We start from the raw sequence: 22,357 nt of genomic DNA, 5'->3' as shown, positions 1-22,357 counted from the left end.
TACCTAGGACCTCCCCTTTCCGACTCGTAGTGATTCTCCTGCCTCTGTGTCCTAAGCACTGAGATCACTCATGTGTGTGTATGTCACTGTGTTCTTTTCTTTTATTTAACATTTTACATACTAGTCCCCGAGAGTACAGAATTCTAAGTTGGTAGGATTGTTCTCTCTCAAGTTTCCAGTATTTTAGTCAATTCTCCTATTGCTTACCTCTCAAATCAGAGAGCCCGGGAGGATGTGGATGGAAAAGGGCAGCCTTACTCCAGTAGCCTTTGAGTGACTCACTATTATACATCACAATAATTTATAGGATAAATATACCATTGAGTTATCATGGAAAGTGATCTAAGTGGTATTATGGTGGCGCATTGGTTGTCTGGGAAAAGTGGCCTGTATAACATATGACTTTCCTCAAGGAAGCAAGGTGAGTAAGGCGATGCTGTGCTCTATGCAAATTCCTCTTGCTCCCAGAAAGTCTGAGAACGCAGTTTCATCACTCCCTCTCCAGGAAGAGAGCTGAGAGAGACCTTAAGGGATTTCTCTTCCCATCTAAGCATAGAGAAGGGCAAGATGGGACAGGGTGTGTATGTGGACTAGCCGGAGTGGGTTTGGTGTGCACACCTGAGATGCCAGAGGGCCCTGCACAAAGAGCTGAACACTCACAGGGTATGAACTAGCAAATGTTTCTCTTGGAGGTGCTTACGTGTTCTCAAAAGCCATGCCTTCAACCCCATTGCCTTCTTGGGGCCTTTTGGGACAAAGGTAGAGGGTTGAAGCTCCTCTTTGGGGAAAGGCTAGCATGGAAAGTCATTCCCCCCTTACTCACACACAGAAGGGCTGCCTGCCCTTAGCTTGCTCCTTCAGGACCCACTAAATTAAAAGACAGAGTTCCCGTGCATTTGTCTCTTAACATCAGTTTCATGATTTTGGAAACTCCCACTTTCTTTAGTTGAGTCTGTCAGGTGAACACACACCCCACCATGTACTTCCCTTAGCTGAAGGAGACAACAGTCTCTGTCTGTGCTCTGCCACAGACATCCTGAGAGTTCTGAGAAAGTAGTTTCCCCTAAGCGATGGGTGACCCATGCCCTTTCTCCAGAGTCCAGTCACAGTGAGGAGTGGAGTATTTAGCTTTCTGGGATAAAGACTCAGTAAGTAGTGGGGGTCATTGGACACGCGGGCTGGATGCATCTTAGAGACCAGTACTGATGTATGACATCCATAACAGGGTCTGACAAAGACCCCAGCTGCAGAGACTCCCAGCCAAGCACCATAGATCTCATTTGATCTCAAAGTAGAGCCTCTTGTGTCCTATGAGAAGTCGTAAGATTTTTTTTCCCCTTAGGGACTTCCTAAGGAAGCAACGATGAAGAAGGAAAGTGGGTATAGAATATGTGCTCATAAAGTAGAACCTAGCTTTAGTGGAGAAATTTTCTTGAAAATAAAATTTCCCTGTTGCTCCAAAGACTTCCTTAATCCACATTAGTGAAGTGAGCATGTGGCAGGGACCTCAGCCCTCCTGACGGAGGCAGAATGGATGGGATAGGCCATGCTTCTCTCGTTGATGCAGGCTGAGATTACCAGAGCTGGGCTTGAATAAAGAAGGATAACCGACTTTCCTTAGGTTCTGAGAAACTGAAAATATTCTTATGCGAATATGTGTCATCTTCTCAGGATGGTGGGTGCTGTGGAGGAAGTGGAAACAACCCAAACTGCTGCATGAACCAGATGAAAGACCAAACGGTACCCGGGCCTTCTGCTTCTGGAAGCCTAGCAGTGGAGGGGGGGCATTCTCAGGTCTGGGGGAGTTGCTACGTTCTTTCCGCATCCTTGGCAGTGGCGCTCAGATGCTGAAGGTGCCATGGTACTCATTACTTCTGGGTTCTCTGGCAAGGCCTCCTTGTTCCTTCTTCCTGGAGCTGACTGCCCTCTTCTGGGAACAAGCTCACCTGGAAGAAGAGCCGGGTCAATGCGTCTGAGCATCTGACACTTGCTATTCTCTTTCCTTGCAGGTTGCTCCCTCACCATCTTTATTCAAACCAGAGGATTTCAAGCCCTTAGACCCCACTCAAGAGCCCATCTTTCCCCCAGAGTTGCTGGTAGGTGATGCTGGGGACGTCTAGTTAAACACCTGTTCTGTGAGCTCCTGGGTTCTACTTGGTTTACACGGCTGCTGAGAATTTTGTACCATTTTGTCTTAGATTTTAGCTTAGTTCTCCTTCCCTTTTCTGCCATTTCTAGGAGGTAAAGACCTTCTGTCCCATGCTCCCATCCCATCCCATCCTTTGCTTCTCCTTACATGGGCCATGCAGTTACAGATTCCATGTCTGTGTTCCTTGATGAACTTTGAGCCCCATGAGATTGACACTGTTCTCTGCAATGCACTGTTTATCAATAGTAGGCTCTGTTATTGATGCTATCTGTTGATGATATTGTTATATCTGTTTCCACTCTATATCAATTTGTGGACCTCCTGGCTATCTCCATGTGTGAACCCGCCAAGCCATCTATTTCTCCATCTAAAGCAGCATACTTCTTTAAAGGAAACAAAACAGAGCTGCACCAGAAGGACATGAGCATGGATTGAGTTTCTGTCTTAGAGACGTCCCCGTGCCGACTTTCTCATTTTCATTTATATTTATTGCAAGGAAAGACTCAAGCCTTATCCGGTGTTTATTGGAGATGTAGGCTCCTGAAGGTTCAAAGGTTCAAAGGTCAGAGGATAGATTATCAGTGCTACTGGCCTATCCTTCCCTGGACTGTGAACCCTTGAAGACACCATCGGTTTGATGCCTGGGATCTCTTCCCACCAAGAGCCATTCATATGTGCTAGATTCAGGCCTCCTCCGCATGCACTCTGCTCGTTGGACGCCTGTTTTCCTGACCTTTAACCCTTCCCACTCCGTGTCCACTGTGCCTCCTGGTGAGAGTGTGGAATCTGAGATTTCTGGTGTGGGTTCCTCCTAGCAGGTGGATTTTAGCAGGTACCATAACCTTGATCTTCAGGTTGCTCTTTCAGTGGTAGATGCAAGGCTCAGAGTGCCTCTCTCACCGAGCTCTTCTCAAGAGTGCTATGATGTACTGAATAGGGCCAACAGAAACTGCATGTAAACCCCCCCCCCTTCCACACACACATTTCTCTCGGCATGTACTCTTCCTTCTCAATTCGGTATTGGACAAGTCAGTAAACAGGCTGATTCCACTGCAGATTTAATACGGTTCCTCGGGGGAAGGGTGGTAGGAAGGAGACAGTGCAGTAAGCTAACTATACTTCCCAGAGGCTGAAAGACACTCCCCAGAAGCAGCTGCGTTTTGAAGGGGAGCGTGTGACCTGGATCCAGGCTTCAACCATGGGGGAACTGCTTGACCTCAAAGCTCAGCACCCCGATGCCAAGCTGGTGGTGGGGAACACAGAAATAGGTAAGGCTGCACTGGGACTTTTGAGCATTGCTGGGCTCATTCTGCCCTTCTAGTTCCTCCCTGAGTGTTCCCCTACTCTCTGCTCATTGATTCACTGACTGCTCACTGGAAGCCCACTGAACTCAGGGCATAAGGGCTCCCAGAACATTGGCTTTAGAGTCAGGGAAGCCTGGTTCAGTCCTTACTGTGTATCCTAGGAAAGGTTCTCTGTGGTGTGATTTTGAAGGCTGTGGCTCAGTAGCATTCATGGGGGTTGGTGCTCTTGTTGTCCATATGGTTGTGGCCCTCAGATCCTTTGTCTATATAGCTAGAGTTCTAGGGACCAAGGGTAGCATGGTTTGAAGTGTCTAGAAGGATCTTTGGTGATGTTTTGACTTTGGACATGCTCCTCTCTGTGAGTCAGGCAGTGCTCTGGATTATAATAAGATCTCATGAGCTCCACAATTAGAAATAATTTTTCAAGACCTTCCATCTACTCTACTCCCCACTCCTTATACACACACCCCAAAAAGTAAAGACCTAGCTACAGCCAGGGCGGGCTGTGAGGGGAGTGAGTCTAGAAAAATCCTTACTAAGATGGAGCTCATTGTGTCAGTGTCCTGTCTTGGGAGTGGACTCCTCATAGCGGGCTGGCCCTTTGAAGCCCTAAGCCACATCAAGACGGAGAGCTGGGGTTTCTGTTTGATTCCCCATCTGCGATGGTATTGGCAAGACCTAGAGAGACAGCACATCTGGATCCGAGGGAACGGAGGAGCAGCATCAGCAGAGGCTTCTAGTGATTAGCTGGGGTGGACACAGACACTGGACAAAGATGTCGCCCCACCAAGCCATGCACCTTGAACCCAGACAGAACTACTGGAGATCAGAAGACCTATTTGACTTTGGTTTTAAGGATCTGACATTTTTGCTAGTATATCCCACCCCTAATAATGACTGAAATGTGTTTGTTATTAATTGTGGATTTGAGCAAACAGTTGAGGTTAATGAGATAGTTCAGTGGGGAAAAGACACTAGCTACGTCAGTCTGATGGCCCGAGTTCAATCCCTGGAGCCCTTGGTGGAAGGAGAGTTGTCCTCTGATATTTCATGTCATTCGTATGCTTTCACTGTATACATACATACATGTAAATAACCATTTTTAAAAAATGTTGGACATTTCTGATCCTCAGGTTCCACATCATAAAAAGAAACATACAGTCCTTTACAGGGCGAGTAAGACTATCAAGTGAGTTCAAATCTACTCAAAAGTACTTGAAAGTATTTTGGACATTTTTTAATGTCCTGTGTTTGAAAATGCCATCGCATGACACATTGCAGTGAATCCGAGTTCATTTTTTTTTTATTTGTTGAAAGAAAGCCAGAGATTATGACTGACCTAGTCCCTCCTCATCTGTTCTGTTTCCAAACCTCCTCCTGGTGTTAAATGTGCGTGTATCCTGTGTGTGATATGGAAAACTGCTAACATTTCTAACCCAGGTTTCTCATTTCTCAAAGGCATTGAAATGAAGTTTAAGAAGATGTTATTTCCGCTGATTGTCTGCCCAGCCTGGATCCCTGAACTGAATTCAGTGAAGCATGGGCCTGAGGGTGAGGCTGCCCCCTGCTTTCCCTGGTGACCATCTGGTACAGAGGTAGGGAGTGAGCAGGGAAGGAGATAGCCCTCACCACCATCCCCCCACCCCAAGTATATGTGGCCAGTGTTAGCAAGACTCTGCAAGAAACTTGGTGTTGTCTTTGGTCCTGATGACATATTGGATTCCATGGAGGTGGAACCACAGAGATGGAGATAATAGTGTTTGTGTGCTTTTGCTTTTCTTTCTTTAAGCTGGAACTTCACCTCCAGATGTCTTGATTTTATTGAGTTGAGAACTACTGGATTATAGGAAAGTGTGTTGATTATAAGATCCAGAGGTATGAGCATAATTTGTTAGTTACGTCACCTCTCTGGGCCCTATAAAGACACCTTACTTTAGCCTGGCTCCAGTTTCACAAAAGCTGCCCATCAGAGGTCTTTCCAGCTAGGAGTGACTTTACATCTGGCATGTATCCACAGGAATCTCCTTTGGAGCTGCTTGCCCCCTTACTTTGGTGGAAAGTGTGCTGGTGGATGAAGTCGCTAATCTTCCAGAACAGAAGACAGAGGTCTTCAGAGGTGTGCTGGAGCAGCTGCGCTGGTTTGCTGGCAAGCAAGTCAAGTCCGTGGCGGTGAGTCCTCGGGTCACAGGCAGAGAGGAGGAGGGGAGATCAGATTTTCTCTAAGTGCCTGGGTACTACTCATGAAGGTGGTCTGTGGGTCACTGAGAAGCACAGTTCTCCCTCAAGGTTGAAGAGACCCAGTGTTCTGCCTCCCTCTTTCTCAAGCTGTCCATGATTCTCGGCAAGTGAATGAGAGACATGTCAGAGAAGCCAGATCTGGGTCCCTTCAGAGTTTAGGGGTGAACCAGAGGCTCAGAGCTCCCTCCAGAGGAGGGAAGGGTCTGTCTGTTGCCTGTTCTGTCAGTCTCCTGGAATTTCTGCCTTGTAACTAGTACCATTGAGGTTCCTGGTTTGCTTTGGCTTCATGCAGTTTGTGGTGTTGGGAGACAGCCTATCCTGTCCCACTCTATTCTTTGAAAAATTGCTCTTAAAGTTAAAACAGAAGAGCACAGAACACTTCCAAGTCCCTGCCCTGTCCAAGAACATGCCACTTCTGCTTTCAGAGGAAGGAACACAGAGGCAGAAAAGGCCATTGTGTCCCCTAGTTCTCCTAAGCGTGCTTCTGAGAAAGTTTCATTCCCAGTTCACACTGTCTTTCCTCCCTGGTTTCAGCAACAAGAACCTCTATCTGATTCTTGTTCCATTTCCTTTCTTTGTTGAATTGCCAGAACGATCAGCTGCAAAAGGAACCAACTGTTCATCTCTGAGTTGTCCTCTTTTTCCTTGATCTCTATCTTGTACTTCATTTTATTGGCTCCTTATGCCCTGGTGATAACTCACCTCAATCCTTTCAGAATGAAAAAAGGTTGGGTGAGGGAAAACAATTCAGGAGAACTTGCCAAAGTTTGCAGACACATGCGTATGTTTCCAAACTAAGAACACGTCCCAAGCGTTTTGGTTTCAGTCTTCTGTGTTTCCTCCAATGACCATGTCTCACTGGGCTGCTCAGTCAGGACCTCCAGTGCCCCTGCCACAGCTGTCACCTCCTGCCCTGCATGCGGGCGCAGCTCTCACTCTCTGCTTGTTCTCACCAGTCCATCGGAGGGAACATCATCACCGCCAGCCCCATCTCTGACCTCAACCCTGTGTTCATGGCCAGCGGAGCCAAACTGACCCTCGTGTCTAGAGGTGAGCAACTGAGGCAGAGGTGCATAAAGAATGACTTGGGGGAGGAGTGTTTTACCACCCAATCACTTTCTGGAGAAACAAAGCCCTGTATTCAGTGGTCCCTAATGCTTAAGGTTTGCATTCACAGAACTTGCAGGGGGATCAATCCAGGTTAGAGGCTGAGAGAGTTAAGTTTCTTCCTTTTTGTTTCTTTTTTTAAATTTAATCTTTTAATTAGTATGCAAAGTAGCAAGTTTTCTTAAAGAATTTTTATACATACTAAGTTTGGTTGGGCCTCCCTTCTATCTTCCTGTTCCCCACCCTGTCCTCATTGTACCCTTTTACCCCCAGTATTTCCTCCTCTATTTCATACCACATGTGTGTCTTTTTTTACTCTTCTTACCCATTTCCTTTAAAGCCCTTCGATCCTCATCATGGGTCCCTTCCTGGTTTCCTAGCCTCTACCCACACTTAGTTCACATACGTAACACCAGGAGCTCAGAGCTTTAGATGAGAGATAACTTGCAGTGTCTGTCTTTCTGAGCCTGGATTGCCTCACTTAACAGGATACTTTCCAATTCTATTCATTTTCCCGCAAGTCTTACAATTCCATTTTGGCCAATTAAAGTTCCATTTTCTCCATGCATCTCAGTTTTGTTAAGCATTCATCCGTTGATAGACATCAAAGCTGACTCCGTTTCTTTGCTGTTATGAATGAACATCAATAAACATTGGATTTCGTGGACTATGGGGTCCTTTGGGTATTTGGCCAGAACGGTTATTGCTGGGTCATATGGTAGTTCTAGCTTCATTCTCCTGAAACCTCCACATTGGTTTCCATAGTCTTTCTAAGGGATTCACAGTTGGACTAGACAAGTGGATGAGGGTGTGTTGGGACCAGGATATATGAGGATTCCCCCAGCAATGAACTGTGACAACATGGGAGAACTACTGTCTACCAGAGAAGGTAGTTAGAGACTTAATAACCAAGATTTCTTGGGTGCCAGTTACATATGCTACACTACCAAAATGGTAGGAATCCTCCTACAATCTAGTTCCCAGATGCCAGCTTCCCGAAGGCAATCCTTGTTAGCTTTCTTGACCGAGGACAGTGAAAAGGAATTGATACAACTTTCTTGCCCTTCTTCTGACTTCACACTCAGTGCCTTTGCATGGCTGCTTGAGCTTGGCGGTGGTGAGTGTATTTAGACCATAAAATGACACATTCCATAGACCAGGTCGTTCCTCCCTCAGAAAGGGTGATTGTCAGGTACTGATGAGCACATGTTGTTTAAGGACCTCAGAAAGGGACTTAGTTCCAATTTTGCCTGATGATTCTTCTGACCATGACATCAGAGAACAGAGAGGAACTTGTCTCATTGGCGACTGTCCCCTGTTCCCAGTGTATCACCAGCCTTACCCACGTGTGATTGTCATCATATTGTCTACATGTAGGTACCAAGAGAACTGTTCGGATGGACCACACCTTCTTCCCTGGCTACAGAAAGACTCTGCTCAGTCCAGAGGAGATACTGCTGTCCATTGAGATCCCCTACAGCAGGGAGGTAAGAGGCTGGGAGTTGCTTCAGTCTCTACCCAAACTATACCACAACCAGGCCAAGGAGCCAAAAAACAGTCTCAGGACTGTAGTTAGCACCTCTCAACTTTAACCTGGATCCATTCTCGCTGGCATTGCCTTTGATGAAGCAACTCCATCATTTCTGGACAAGAAGTTGCGGGGCATGGACTATGGAACTCAGTAGTCTGACAGGGACCTAGAGGGGCTAGTCTCAAGTTTCTGAGCCTCTGTGTTCTCATTGTAAAATAGACACAGTGTTACCCGCTGTAGAGACTGCAGGGAAGACTGAAGGACAGAACTCATGAGGTTCTTGGTAGCTGTATGGAAGCCAGTGGTAGCCATCAACCAGCAGTTCCCAGCACAGTCGGAAGGACATCCTTGTTTGTTGGGTATTCCTGCCTTGTGCCAGTGACTTTATTTTCCCAGGGTCAAGTGTATAGGTCCTGCTAGCCAAGTGAAGAAGCTGCCGTGGTGAGACCTCATGGCTGACCTTGGGTTTGCTGAGGTGCTGGCTCACTGACCTTACTCTGGCCGGGCACTGCTGGATGTGGGCTTCACGAGCAACTTTTCTCATCTGTTTGGGCAGATGTGGTGCCTTGTGGGGCTTGGCCGGCTCTAGTTCTCCTATCTCAGCAGTCACCAGTTGAGAACACAGATGCAATAGACACATTACAAGAATGTTCTGGGCGAGGCCAGCAAAACAGCTGTCAGGACAGCCTTGGGTTACAGGAAGTGCTTGGTCAGCGTGAACTGAGTTCGCTCTGGCTGATTTTGACCTCTTTAATGAGAATGCTAATTCAATTCGAGCAACAATGCCCCTGAGATGGCCGCCTAATGATTTTCCAGCTTGTGATTATAGACTGTTTTGAGCAGCGAGTCTTAGATTTTTGAATTTCACAGATCACCTTTTTTTTTTTTAATTGAGTAGGGACAGGAGATAGTCAGGCTTCATGTGGCTCTGCTTTTATTTTTCAGATAGGGCTTTAACAAATCTATCATTTGATAAAAGAGATGAGATTTTATGCTGGGAACCAGAGAGTTGTGTCAAGAAAGGACACTGGTACCCTGATAGCTGGTGGCACAGTGTGACCCTGGGAGGGAGCACATGGAACCACTGCCCGCTTTAGAACGGTTAAAACTCTGGGTGAGGTGCTCCAGACCATGTCAGCGCCCAAGAATGATGCCTGGGAGAATCCCTATGGCTCCTTCAGAACAAAGGACCTTTGGGGTTAATACAAATATGCAGACCCAGGGTGACCACAAACCTGAGGAACAACGTGACATGGAAGGCAGACGTCACAGGATTCTTTCCTGGAAAGTGATTCATTTTACCCTCCTCTCCATAGAAACAGACCTGGTTCAGGCCCAGGAGAGAAGCTTGCTTCTAGCATAAAGCAACAGTTGCCTGATAGCAGGACCAGGCTCACAACAACCAGGATGTGTCAATCCACAGTACCCTGGTGGGAGGAACACATTAGAGATATCTGGGTGCCACAGGCGAGGTGGTGTACCGCATCATTCTGTCCCAACTGGAAAGGCGACATGCCAAAGAGTTCTCACTGAGGTCTTTGGAGGGGACAGTGGATTCTGATACTGGCACCAGGATGATTTTTCTGGGAGTTTTTGTGGCATTATCTTTCTCCTTCCAGCTATACGCTCTGTAGATGCCACCCCATCCCCGAGTCACCTGACTGGCAGGGAAGTCTGGACCCTTTCCAGCTTCTGGGAATGTGACCTGAAACTTATAAAAATGCTTGTCTTTGCTCCCCGCCAATTTTCAAGGCTCAGTCACATCCTCCCCACTACTCTGGCCTCCTATCTAGTTCTTATGCTTCATGCTGGCCATTCGCTATGCTTGCCAACTGTGAAGAAGACCAATTCTTCTTCTTCTTCTTTTTGTCTTTAGGGTGAGTTTTTCTCAGCCTTCAAGCAGGCCTCCCGGAGAGAAGATGACATTGCCAAGGTGACTAGCGGCATGAGAGTCCTGTTCAAGCCAGGGACCACCGAGGTGCAGGAACTGTCCCTTTGTTACGGAGGGATGGCCGACAGAACCATTTCAGCTCTCAAGACCACTTCAAGACAGCTGTCCAAGTAAGCACGGGCTGCACTGGGAAGCTGTCTGCACTGCCGCAGTGGCTTCTGGGATGTTACCATTGCAGCTCCTGGTGCTGCTATTACCATCGCTCCTGCTGGCGATGCTTCTAAGTGTAGTTAGTTCTGACTGCTGCTGGTCCCGCAGCTGCTCTCATTCATTCTACTATCGCTGTCTGGCTAACAGCACCGCAGTGGTGGTACCTCCTACTATTATTGCTGTGACTATTGCTAGGAACAGACACTGACCTCCTACCTGTAGGGGTCATCTTAGAGTGTTCCTGTTGCTACTCCTCTTACTGTTGCCAGCACCAGTGTAAACTATGAGCACCGTTTACACCATTGCTGCTAGCAGCGTGTTACTATGGTTACTTTCTGCCACCACTGTCACTCCTACTACACAGCTGTCGCAACTGCTGCTGCTGTTACTACTGACGATAGCATTATTGTCATCGCTACTACCAACTCTGTGGCAGCAGCATTTCTGGTGCCCTGCCTATTGATTGCCACTGCTTCTACAATGACTGCGTCTGTGCCTAGTGTTACCATTGCTATGGTTACCACTGTGCTCCTCACGGCCATTGGAACTATTACAACGAATAGGATCGCTGCTGCTGCTGCTGGTGGTGTCACCATTATTTTTTACCACCATTATTACTACTATTTTACTATTGCCATTACCACTGTTATTCATATCCCTATTATTAATGCTACTCCTGTAATGAGGGCCACCACATGGTAGCAGTTGTGCTGGGGGCTTCACTGGTATTACCTTATGTGACCCTTAGAATGACCACATCGAAGACGCAGAGATGGACTTGTGAAATCTGATTCCTTGGCTCCACCACTAACCAGATGAGGGGCAGAATCATGTTATTTCGTCCCTCTATGCCAAAATTTCTCAGTGCTAGGATGGGCATGAGATTTCTCCATACCACAGTGTTAAATAAATGAACACGAGCAACTCAAATAAAGTACTTAGGATACTGCCTAGTACAGTATAAGAACCTAGAGTAACTATTATTTTTAGAGCTTAAAAATATGTACAAGTAACATTATACAAACAGAACAGGTTATATATAGGAAAATGTATGTATGCACATACCTATATGTGCATGCAATAAAAATTAATGAAAAAAGGGGCTATAAATTTGAAGGAGAGTGGGGAGGCTATATGAGAGAGTTTGAAGAGAGGAAAGGGAAAGAAGAAATGTAATTATATTACAATCAAAAATTAAAATAAGAAAAATTGATATCTTTCTATTTATATAGATTGCTATATATCTAGATACATGTATGTATGTATGTTCTATCTATCTATCTATCTATCTATCTATCTATCTATCTATCTATCTATCTATTATCATCATCATCTATCTATCTTTGTATGTGCTTTTAAAGATGAGGGACTAAGGTACCAGAAGGTCGAGTTTTGCCTGCCTCTTCAGCAGAGGCTTGGGTGTTATGCCCTACACTGAGTGATGGAGATGGGTGGGGGGAAGCAAGCCCACACTCTGCCCTCTTCCAGGTCCTGGAATGAGGAGTTGTTGCAGGATGTGTGTGCTGGCCTGGCAGAGGAGCTGCACCTGGCCCCCAACGCCCCTGGTGGTATGATCGAGTTCCGACGGACCCTGACCCTCAGCTTCTTCTTCAAGTTCTACCTGACAGTGCTCCAGAAGCTAGGCAAAGCAAACCTTGAGAATGTGAGCACCATGTTTGGGGGCGCAGCAGGTTGGGCTGGGTAGAAAGTTGCTCCTCCCCTTTCAACATCTGAGAGCAGAAGAGCAGGTGTCGGGGCAACCTGGGGATAGTGCACCCACCTCACCTACCAATGTCTGCCTTTGGGCCTGGGAGTCTCACTTTCTAGGCAGATTTTGATTCACACCAAGTAAAGGGATTTATAACCCAGTGTGTTCTTTTTGAGGTTACATTGTGACTGCCTTCTGTATCTTTAAATACTTCCTGAGTAAAGGGGAGTAAGGAAGACTTTGAGGAAGGTGTGGGGAAGGGTGGTATTCCAACACAGAGAACAGCTTACATGAATGTGGAAAGCCAGGGGTGTTGGAGAAAGAAGCCAGCATCCAGGGCACAGGATCAAGGTGGCTGGGGATGTAGTTGGTGTGGTTATTGGGTACTGAGTCCCAAGAGCCCACATTTGAATTTTGAGACAGATGCAGCATCATACTGAAAATGTTAGGAAGAGAAGATAGAGGAATGAGGGGATGGGGGGTGAGGGAATGGGGAGATGGGGGGTGGGGAATGGGGGAAAGGAATGGGGGATGACGAGATGGGAGGAGACACATCACTTTTATTACTTGTGGATGGAAGGCGGAACGTGATATGAAGTAGTCCTAGCCTCTTCTGTTACCTCACCTCCACAGATGTGTGGTAAGCTGGACCCCACGTTTGCCAGTGCCACTCTGCTCTTTCAGAAGGACCCTCCGGCTAACGTCCAGCTTTTCCAAGTGAGTACACATGGCATGTTTAATTTCAGGGGCCCCGCGGCCACACATGATGACTCACGGCTGAGCTTTGGCAAATGGCTGACCTAAATGGCATGCAGATGCTTAAAGTCCCATACATGAACATCCAGAGAAGAACACCGGGACACACTGTTGCAGTGCAGCTTTTCGTCCTAGTCCTGTTTCTCTCTTAGGACTGGGTGCTAAACTGCACCTGTTCCTTAAGGAAAAGAAAATCCTATTTTGTCCTTCCTGACCCCTAATGTGCCAGCCTAAAAATCTTCCTGAAGATGTACGCATGGATGAGCATATGCAAACAAACACATCATTCTAACAAGTTTTGGGGGTGCACTAGGTACAAGGTCAGCACATTTCCCATCAACACTGCTGTTGGGGTCCATACAGTGTATTGTCATGTCTAAGCTCGGCCGCTGTAGCACGAAACAGCTGTAAACATATAAATTAACGATGGGTTGGGGCTAACATTTAGTTGGTAGAGTGTTCACTTACACACAAAGCCCTACATTCAGATCCCAGAACCACGTAAAAGAGCTGTGGAGGGCCAACCTTATCATCCCAGCCCCTGGGAGGTAGAAACAGGGCAATCAGGGAGAGTGTGAGCCTGTCTCTGCTGCACAGAAAATTTGAGTGCCACCTGGGAAACAGGAGACTCTGTCTCTAAAAACAAAACAAACCATCTGAGTGAACAAGTTCAGTAACTATTTAAAGAACCAAGCACGGGCAGCAGTTTGCTGAGCCCTGAGTTGGTGGCCCACGAATGAACTCTAGGACACGGCTGCCTGATCAGAATCCAAAGTTCGTCTCTTTTTGACTCTGTAACCTTGGACAAGTCGCTGCTGAGCTTCTTAGGAAAGTCGATTAGACCCTTCTGCACATGTGGCCAATGGTGACTTGTCTCACATAGTGGGGGAGGACTGACGTTCAGTGCTAGAGCACTGGCCTGGCAACGGTAAGACCTCGGTCCGTCTCTAGTACCAAAAATAAAATTAAACCACTTCTAAGTCCGTGGCTCACAAAAGTGCTCAGTAAATATTACACGCTTTACTACTCTACAAGTGTAGAGTAGTAACAAGATAGAAATTGATAAAAAAAATTAATAAAACACTTTGGGAACTATAGTGAAGTATAAACATGGAAATAAAAGTCTCTCAAAATATTTCCTCTGAGAGAAAGTCATTGTATTTTTGTTTCTTTTTATTTTGCTTATGTGGATACACATGCATGTCAGTAGCACGTGCTATTTATATAAAAATTAATAAACATACACACATAGAATGTTTTATACTTAATATAAGCATTCTTTCTTCTGCTTTAAATTCTTCAAAATTATGTTTTAAAGGTTGCATACTATTCCATGGTATGAATACAGTATAACCCAGTTGGTAGCTCATGTATATTTAGGTTCTTTTGTTTCTTGATATATTTATACTATGAATACCTTGTCAGTGACTTCTTAATTGCCCTCTGGCTTTCCATAGTTCTCAATGTACCCTGGGCCTATAGAGGATCAGTGTCTGTCCTCCGAAGCTCAGTCTGACTGGTGCACATACTGTTTCAGGAGGTGCCCAAGGATCAGTCTGAGGAGGATATGGTGGGCCGGCCCCTGCCTCACCTGGCTGCAGAGATGCAGGCATCAGGACAGGCTGTGTACTGTGATGACATTCCCCGCCATGAGAATGAGCTGTCTCTCAGGCTGGTCACCAGCACCAAGGCCCATGCTAAGATCACGTGAGTATTGTGTCCCAAGGAGTCAGCAAGAAGCACGCTCTGCTGGAAGTGAAGATGGAGGCCGCTTGAGGGTTCTCCATTATAGGCCGAGGCATATATTCTTTTTTTTTTTTTAAAGAAAAACTATCTTTTTTTTTCATTTTACATACCAATCCCAATTCCCCCTCCCTTCCCTCCTCCCATCTCCTTCACTTACCCCACCCCCCCATCCACTCCTCAGAGAGTATAAGGCACATTGTTTTGAAGAAGGTCCAAGGCCCTCCCTATTATGTCTAGGCTAAGCAAGGAATCCAGAGGGAATAGGATAGAAAAACAAAGCTTGTAGGAAGTCCTCTCAAACTCATCAGAGAGCAGCAGGAAGGCTTGGGCTCCACACATGGTACCTGAAGTTCTCCCATTTGGCAGGTAGAGGGTAAGAGAACAGTTTGGGCATTGAGCAGGGAGGTCACTCTTGGCCTGAAAAGCTGTGAGTGTAGGGGACAAGCTCCTAACAGGACAGGTAGGACTTAAATTCAGAGACCAGACTGAACACATGTGGAACATGAAAAAAAAAATGCTAGCTAGCACTAAAGAAAAGAGTCTAGCCTTAGCCTCACAAAGCTGGGATTGAATCCTCACAGAGCTACAGGGCAGGCATAGCTGTTGAGACCTGTACCTGCTCTGGAGCTTTGTATCAGGGTGTTTGTGAGGGTCCCCAAATGTGTCCACATCGCACCTAGCAGAGAAAACAGTCATTCATACCTGTTAGATGCTAAGAGACGAACAGCAAGAATTACCACCATAGCCACAGTAGCAGTGAGCATAATGCTTAACACTCAACATAGGGCTTGGTGTTTGCCACCGAGTTTCACACATTTTACATATATTGCCTCATCTCTTCTTTACAACTACCCTGTAGGCAGGTGCAGCCGAGGAGCTAAGACATAGACAGGAGGGGCTGCCTGATCCAGGTGATGTGATTGGCAGGTAGCAGAGACTGTGTTTGAGGCCAGGGAGCATTAGGAGCTGGGCCCGACACCTCTGCATGTTTACAGCCAGAGACTGAGCTTTGGTCTCTAGTAGCAGTGGACACAGTACCTGTGGCTGAGCAGGACAGTTGGGAATCAATCTCTGTCTCTGTCTCTCTGTCTCTCTGTCTCTCTGTCTCTCTGTCTCTCTCTCTCTCTCTCTCTCTCTCTCTCTGTCTCTCTCTCTCTCTCCCCTCTCTCTCACCCTGCCTTGGGGCAAACCCAGCCCTCCCCATCAGTCTTTCCTTCCTGGGGTTCCTAACTTAGAGACAGGCTCCAAGCATGGTGAGCTAGAGACAAAATATCTATCCAGGTAACCAACTTTCCTAGGCCTTGGGAGAAGTGTTTGTATGAGTTGATTGACAGCTAGGGCTAAAGGTGAGGCCTTTTCCTTGGTCCTTTCCTTGAGCCCATGTTACCAGTGTCATGACTCATTGTCTACACTCCAGCAACCTCCATCCCATCCATATGTGGATGGGTGGGTCGGAAGGGTGAAACTTTCTTGCCTAGTATCCGCATGGCTACCCTTGGCTCTAAACCCAGATATGCTGCTTTATGGCTGGGTGACTTTGGACAAGCTACTTGACTTCCCCAAATTTAATATGGAGACAATGGTAATTACTTTTTTATTTTTTGTTTTCTTTTAAATGAGGAATAACTGTTTTGAAGATGATTCCTTGAAGGTACTTCTAGAACTTTCCCTGAGCTGCCTCTGCTCTGTAGTCTGTTAGACTTGATCAACTTGAACATCTTTCTAGGCCAACATTGCCTAATTGTGTGTAAGATGCCCTGCTATAGGCACAGCACTATCACTCTATAAAGAGAAATTGGTTTGTGAGCAGATGTCCAGGGCCACTGTATCCATGGCATAGCAAAGGCCCCAAAATGCTTTAGATATATTTTAACCAGAGCTCTCCAGAGTTACTGCTGCTCTCTTGGATAAGACTTTCTGTATTTGGAGTCCACTTTATCTGGACTAACATCTGATAAGTGGTCATTTATCCATCCTCTATCCCCGGTGGTATTTGGCACAGTGGAGGGCATTCAATCACCGTTTTCAGGACAGGATAGAAGAAGGCAGAGACGGGAAGAACGAGGGTAGAGAAAGATAATTGGATGAGATGGGCTATGCAAGCATGATGTGTCTCCTGCCACGGTTCGCTGACCTGGCCTCTCACTCTGCTCATTCTCCAGGTCCATAGACACTTCAGAAGCCAAGAAGGTGCCAGGGTTTGTTTGCTTCCTCACTGAAGAAGATATTCCTCACAGTAACGTAACTGGCCTTTTCAATGACGAGACTGTCTTTGCAAAGGATAAGGTATATTTAGGCTTGTCAGAAATAACTGGAATAAATGTCATGAATTTAATTTGTGCTCATAGCTCCAAATCCCTAATCATGCATATATTGTGACCAGTATACTGTGGTCAGTATTTAGGGTAATTCACGAAGGGACAGACTATGCTATTTGGTTATTTAATTGATCATTGTTGTTCTGGCATAATAGGAGACTTTGTGCCAAAATGGCAGGAGAACAAGGCTGGTAATTATAAAGAGATAACAACCAAGAGTGGAATGTATAGCACTAAAGCTCCTTTACTAAAGAAAATAAGAATACATTAAATAAGCTAAGTAGGAATGAGATCATAATTCCACCACTAGGTGTAGACAACCCACTTCTATGGGAGTTCATTTGCTGATTTCAACTGAATGGAAATCTGCAATAACAGCGTCTCCAGGCCCTGCAGACAGTTGCTACAAAATTCCTTGTGCTTCACTCGCAGGGCAGTTCCCAGATGGTCATTTTATAAGTCTAGAACTGATTAAAGGTTGCAAATTGATTCGAGTAGGTATTGCTGAAGGCTAATCGCCTTTTATAAAAGGAAAAATTAAGCGAGGGTGAAGCAAAGAATGAAAACCAGTGAAGACAGGTTTTATGCAGGAAAATTTATAAAGCGTTTGGTAGGAGAACAAATTATTTTATCAGTGTCTAGAGTCTCGGGAGTGTTGCAAGCATTTTAGTTAGAGTCACCTAGGTACAAGCAGGTCAACTCTGCAGAACCAGTTAGGTCCATATTTACTGGTCCTTCGGAGAGAACCTCCAGAGGTTTGCATGTCAAGTGTTGCTTGTTGTTAGAAAATCTTGCACCTGAATAAGATAAGCTATATAACCATATTTTCATTTATTTTATGATGTGTATTTGATTAAAATTATCCCCGAAGGAGATCCATTAAGAGTTCTTTAGGAGATGGCTTGATCTTTTACGGGTGTGTGCAAACATGAAGACCCAAGTTTATATTCCCAGCACCCATGTAAAACATTTGTGGCACACACACACACACACACAGACAGACACACACAGACACAGACACACAGACACACACACACACATTTGTTGTAAGGAGGCTGCTTGTTCATTTCCAAGTTGCCCAGACTCCCGAAATAACCACACAGACACTATTAATTAAATCACGGTTAGGCCTATTAGCTCTCATTTTTTATTGACTAGCTTTTACATCTTAACCTAACCCATTTTTATTTTTCTTTATTTTACCACGAGGCTCATGGCCTACCGGCAAGATTCCAATGTGTCTGTTTCTGGCTCCATGGCTTCTCTCTGACACCACCTTTCTTTCTCCCAGCATTCAGTTTAGTTTTCCCCACCTAGGTCTGTTCTACCCTATCAGGCCAAGCCAGTTTTTTTTTTTTAATTAACCAATAGTATTCACAGCATACAGAGGGGAATCCCATATTACACGTTATATATATAATCATGACAGGCAGATCTCTGAAGTTCACTAGCCAGTTTGTCTAACCAATCTCTGATGTATGGATTCAGTGACACATCCTGTCTCAAAAATACGGTATGGAACAACTGAGGAAGATATCTGATGCTGACCTCTGACCTTCACAAGCATGTGCACATACATTCACGTGAACATATGCAACACATATAACACACAGTTTTAAGGGACTGGGTCCTTAAAGGGAAGCAATCATCACTATGAATTGAAAAACTAGTGTCATCTGATGGAGGTGGGTCTTGTATCTTATCTGTTGATTTCATTGGTTAATAATAAAGAAACTGCCTCGGCCCTCATAGGACAGAAAATTAGGTAGGTGGAGTAGACAGAGGAGAATTCTGGGATAAAGAAGCTTAGTGTTTGAGTCGCCATGATGTTCCCTCTCCAGACAGACGCAGGTTAAGATCCTCTCTGGTAAGCCAGCTCTTGGGCTACACAGAATATTATAAATGGGTTAGAACAATATGTAAGAGCTAGCCAATAAGAAACTGGACCTAGCCAGGCCAGACAGTGTTTAAAAGAATACAGTTTCCGTGTAATTATTTCTGGGCATAACCTAGCCATGCGGGCGGCGGGATGCTGGGGACGCAGCCCCGCAGCTCCTAATTCAACAGTCATCACATCTAAAGCAGCGTTTGTGACCTGAAGCTTAGGAGCATCTAGAGCAGTGGTTCCCAGCCTTCCTCATGCTGTGACCCATTAACACAGTTCCCGTGTCGTGGTGACCCTCCAACCACAAAACATTATTTCACCGCTATTGTTGTGGATCACAATGCAGCTAGCTATCTGATTGCAGGATACTAGATACATGACCTCCAAAGGGTTCGAAACCCCCCCAGTTGAGAACTGCTGATCTAGATGAAATTATAAGATGCAGGGTGAACTTTGAGAAGATCTGACATAAAAGAAAGGAGTCTGGTGGGAAGATACTGAAGCTGAGAGAATCAATATTTAGTTAGCTGTGATCTGGCCATCATCCCATTGTGTCCCGAATCTGTCTTTATGTCTAATTTTTTTAAAATTTACTTATTTTTATTTTATGTGTCTGAGGGTTTTGCCTGCATATATATACATCTGTTTATCACATGCATGCCTGGTGCCTGCAGAAGTCAGAAGATCCCCTGGAACTGGATTCATGGGTGGATGTGAGCCCATGTGGGTGCTGGGAATAGAGCAAAGGTCCTCTGCAAGAGCAACACGTGCTCGTAATCACTGAGCCCTCTGTCCATTGACAGACAGTTGCTGGGGCGGTGCCTCCCATTTGGCTCATGGCAGACAAGGAAAGCTGTTGTCCACATTCTCTCCCACGCAGCTTCTCAATAAGCTACCAGACTGAAAATATAAGAATTGGGCATTGAGTTCAAATCCTTTCTATCGTGGTTCCAGTGATCTTGTGAGGAGGTTCATGCCCTCAGTAAGGAGGGTCAGGAAGTGGAAAGGCACAAGAGCTTCCCTACAATGTGCTCTGACTGAAGGGTGGAGACCACCTTTGCCTTGTTAGAGTATCCATAAAGATTTGCTTCCTGAGGAACTCGATGAACTTCAGTAACCTGTCTCTGATCCTAGGTTACTTGTGTCGGGCACATCATTGGTGCTGTGGTCGCTGACACCCCAGAACATGCCCAAAGAGCTGCTAACAAAGTGAAAATAACTTATGAAGACCTACCTGCCATTATCACAATCGAGGTAACGGAGAACAGGCTGCTCCTGTAGAGGAGTCAGCTCTTATCCTTCTTAGCCTTCCTTTGGAGGACTCGGCAGAGACGGAACATTCAATCTGAGCAACACGTGGGTGTTTGGCTACAGCTGGCTATGTTTAAATTACATCAGTTCTTCAGATTTCCAACAGTGTACAAGCATAGCCCGCAAATGCACAGATTCTCACTTTTCAGTACAGTATTCAAATCACATATGATAGCCCACGCTGCATGTGAAAACCAGGTGTGTGATAGATGACTTTTTCCCAACTGTGAGGTTTTCAGACTTTAAGGTCAGCTAGTTGAAGCGATGTTGTTCACTTGTTGTGTTAGGTACACTGAGTCATTAGCCTATGGTATTTTCAATATGATAGGTTTATTGAGATGTAACCCTATCATAAGTTAAGAGCCTTCTGTAAATGGATTTGAGAATTCCTTCCAGTCCTAGAGTTTATGCTCCAGAGAAACCTCACCTTTCACCATCCTGCATTCAGTCCACTAAAGGCCAAACTGAGCTCCCCTTGTCCCTCATTTCAGATGCAATTGGTTTTCCTTGGAATTCTTTTCTTTTCCAGAAAACTCAGCTGGTTTTCTGCCACTGAGGTGCCAGACAGAACACAATTCCCTAAGCTCCAGTAGAACCCACTTTAAGAGTATGAATGACCACACAGAGGCACATTTGAGAGGAGAGAGAGGCAGCATTTCAGAAAGCCCCTCTCTTCCTGGTCAGAATCATCTTCTATCACCCCCACCTCGCTCCAGTTTTGTTACTGAAGTTTCATTTCTGACCCTCAGGATGCTATAAAGAACAACTCCTTCTATGGCCCTGAGATAAAAATTGAGAAAGGTGATCTCAAGAAAGGCTTTTCTGAAGCTGACAACGTGGTCTCAGGTATGGTGGCGCCATGTGGCAGAAGGGATGGGGACCTTGGTTTGTCAGTTAAATGCAAGAGAAACACACGGAGCCCTGGAGAAGGGAAGTGATTGGTAGCATTTTCTCACATAAGATGCCCTCTGGTGTCTGGAATGAAATTGTAGGCAGTAATCAGGGATGGAGCCTCCCTCATTTTTATCTCCCCTCTCCCATCTTAATGCTGGATGTACCTAAGTGATCCTACAGTATGTCTTTGGAAGGCTGTATAGAGAGGACAATGGCCACAGATGTGTCCAGCTTTGAGATAAATTCCAGACTCTCCCCCAGATGCCTGAAAATGCTCCTTACCCATCTTCAGTGAGCTTCTGCCCTTCCCCCTCTTTCCTGAACTCTGACTCTGTCAATTAGATCCCAGATCCCAGCCCAAGGCAAGGTTACCCATTAGCTCCCTTAGAATACCTTTCTACTTTGACCCATTGGGCATTGCTAAATCACCAGCAGGCTCACTAGGTCTCCAACAGAGTGATTGCTTCTGTTCTGAAAGATAGTCGTGTTTTCAGTCATAGCTGCCAATTTTTCCTCGCCTTTTCTAAAAATTTTACAACGATCATTTTAGAAATCCCAGATGCCCTGTGGCTGCGGCAAGAAGACTGAGCCTGATGTAGTTAATGCTCCTCTGGCTTCTTTGATGGGAGGAGGATTAGAGGAACAGATGTAACTCCCAGAGTGCTAGGGCTTTAAGATACTTTGGCATCTGCATCCAGTTGGGAAACCCAGAGGTCACCTGCCAGCAGGTGGTTCCTCAGTGGAATATTTCCTTGGGCAAATGTTCTGCTTTGCTTCTCAGCTGCTGTGATAAAACACTGATTAGAAACACCTTGGGGAGAAAGGGTTTATTTGGATTACAGGTCCCTTATCGAGGGAAGCCAATGAGAGCCTAGAGGCAGGAACGGAAGCAGCCAAGTGGGGATGCTGCTAACTGGCATGCTTTCTTTGACTTGCTCAGCGGCCGTCTTTAACCAACCCAGGCCCGCCTTCTCAGGAATGGCACTGTTCACAGTCGGGGACGGCTTTCTCTTATCAATTACCAACGAAGGAAATGCCCCACCGATCTGTGCACAAGACAACTTGATGGAGAGAGTCCTTCAACTGATGTGTCAAGCTGACAACTGAGATTAGCCATCACAGCAGGTATACCCTGCTGCAGCACAGGGCTCATCGGGGGTCTCTCGTTGCTTTTCCAGGAGAATTGTATATCGGTGGCCAGGAGCACTTCTACCTGGAAACCAACTGCACCATTGCTGTCCCCAAAGGCGAGTCAGGCGAGATGGAGCTCTTTGTGGGCACACAGAACACCATGAAGACCCAGGTCAGC

The 22,357-nt window shown here is 45.9% G+C and overlaps 1 protein-coding gene across 1 annotated transcript in view; it reads left to right on the top strand.

Moving 5' to 3' along the window:
• The window catches only part of Xdh (xanthine dehydrogenase), a 62,360-nt gene that overhangs the window by 19,567 nt on the left and 20,436 nt on the right, over positions 1-22,357 (top strand). The window contains exons 7-21 of the mRNA XM_050162961.1: positions 1,672-1,740; positions 2,010-2,096; positions 3,276-3,417; positions 4,912-5,004; positions 5,471-5,622; positions 6,648-6,741; positions 8,176-8,285; positions 10,206-10,390; positions 11,919-12,093; positions 12,772-12,855; positions 14,432-14,601; positions 16,803-16,926; positions 19,978-20,097; positions 20,904-21,000; positions 22,227-22,351. Of these exons, the coding sequence (XP_050018918.1) occupies positions 1,672-1,740; positions 2,010-2,096; positions 3,276-3,417; positions 4,912-5,004; positions 5,471-5,622; positions 6,648-6,741; positions 8,176-8,285; positions 10,206-10,390; positions 11,919-12,093; positions 12,772-12,855; positions 14,432-14,601; positions 16,803-16,926; positions 19,978-20,097; positions 20,904-21,000; positions 22,227-22,351 (1,827 nt within the window). The remainder of the gene's footprint in view (positions 1-1,671; positions 1,741-2,009; positions 2,097-3,275; positions 3,418-4,911; positions 5,005-5,470; positions 5,623-6,647; positions 6,742-8,175; positions 8,286-10,205; positions 10,391-11,918; positions 12,094-12,771; positions 12,856-14,431; positions 14,602-16,802; positions 16,927-19,977; positions 20,098-20,903; positions 21,001-22,226; positions 22,352-22,357) is intronic.

This window comes from Alexandromys fortis, unplaced genomic scaffold (assembly GCF_014885135.2).
Source record: "Alexandromys fortis isolate MF-2015 unplaced genomic scaffold, M_Fortis_MF-2015_v1.1 scaffold_148, whole genome shotgun sequence".
NCBI classification, from domain to species: Eukaryota; Metazoa; Chordata; class Mammalia; order Rodentia; family Cricetidae; genus Alexandromys; species Alexandromys fortis.
This window is presented reverse-complemented; position numbering and strand designations above follow the sequence as displayed.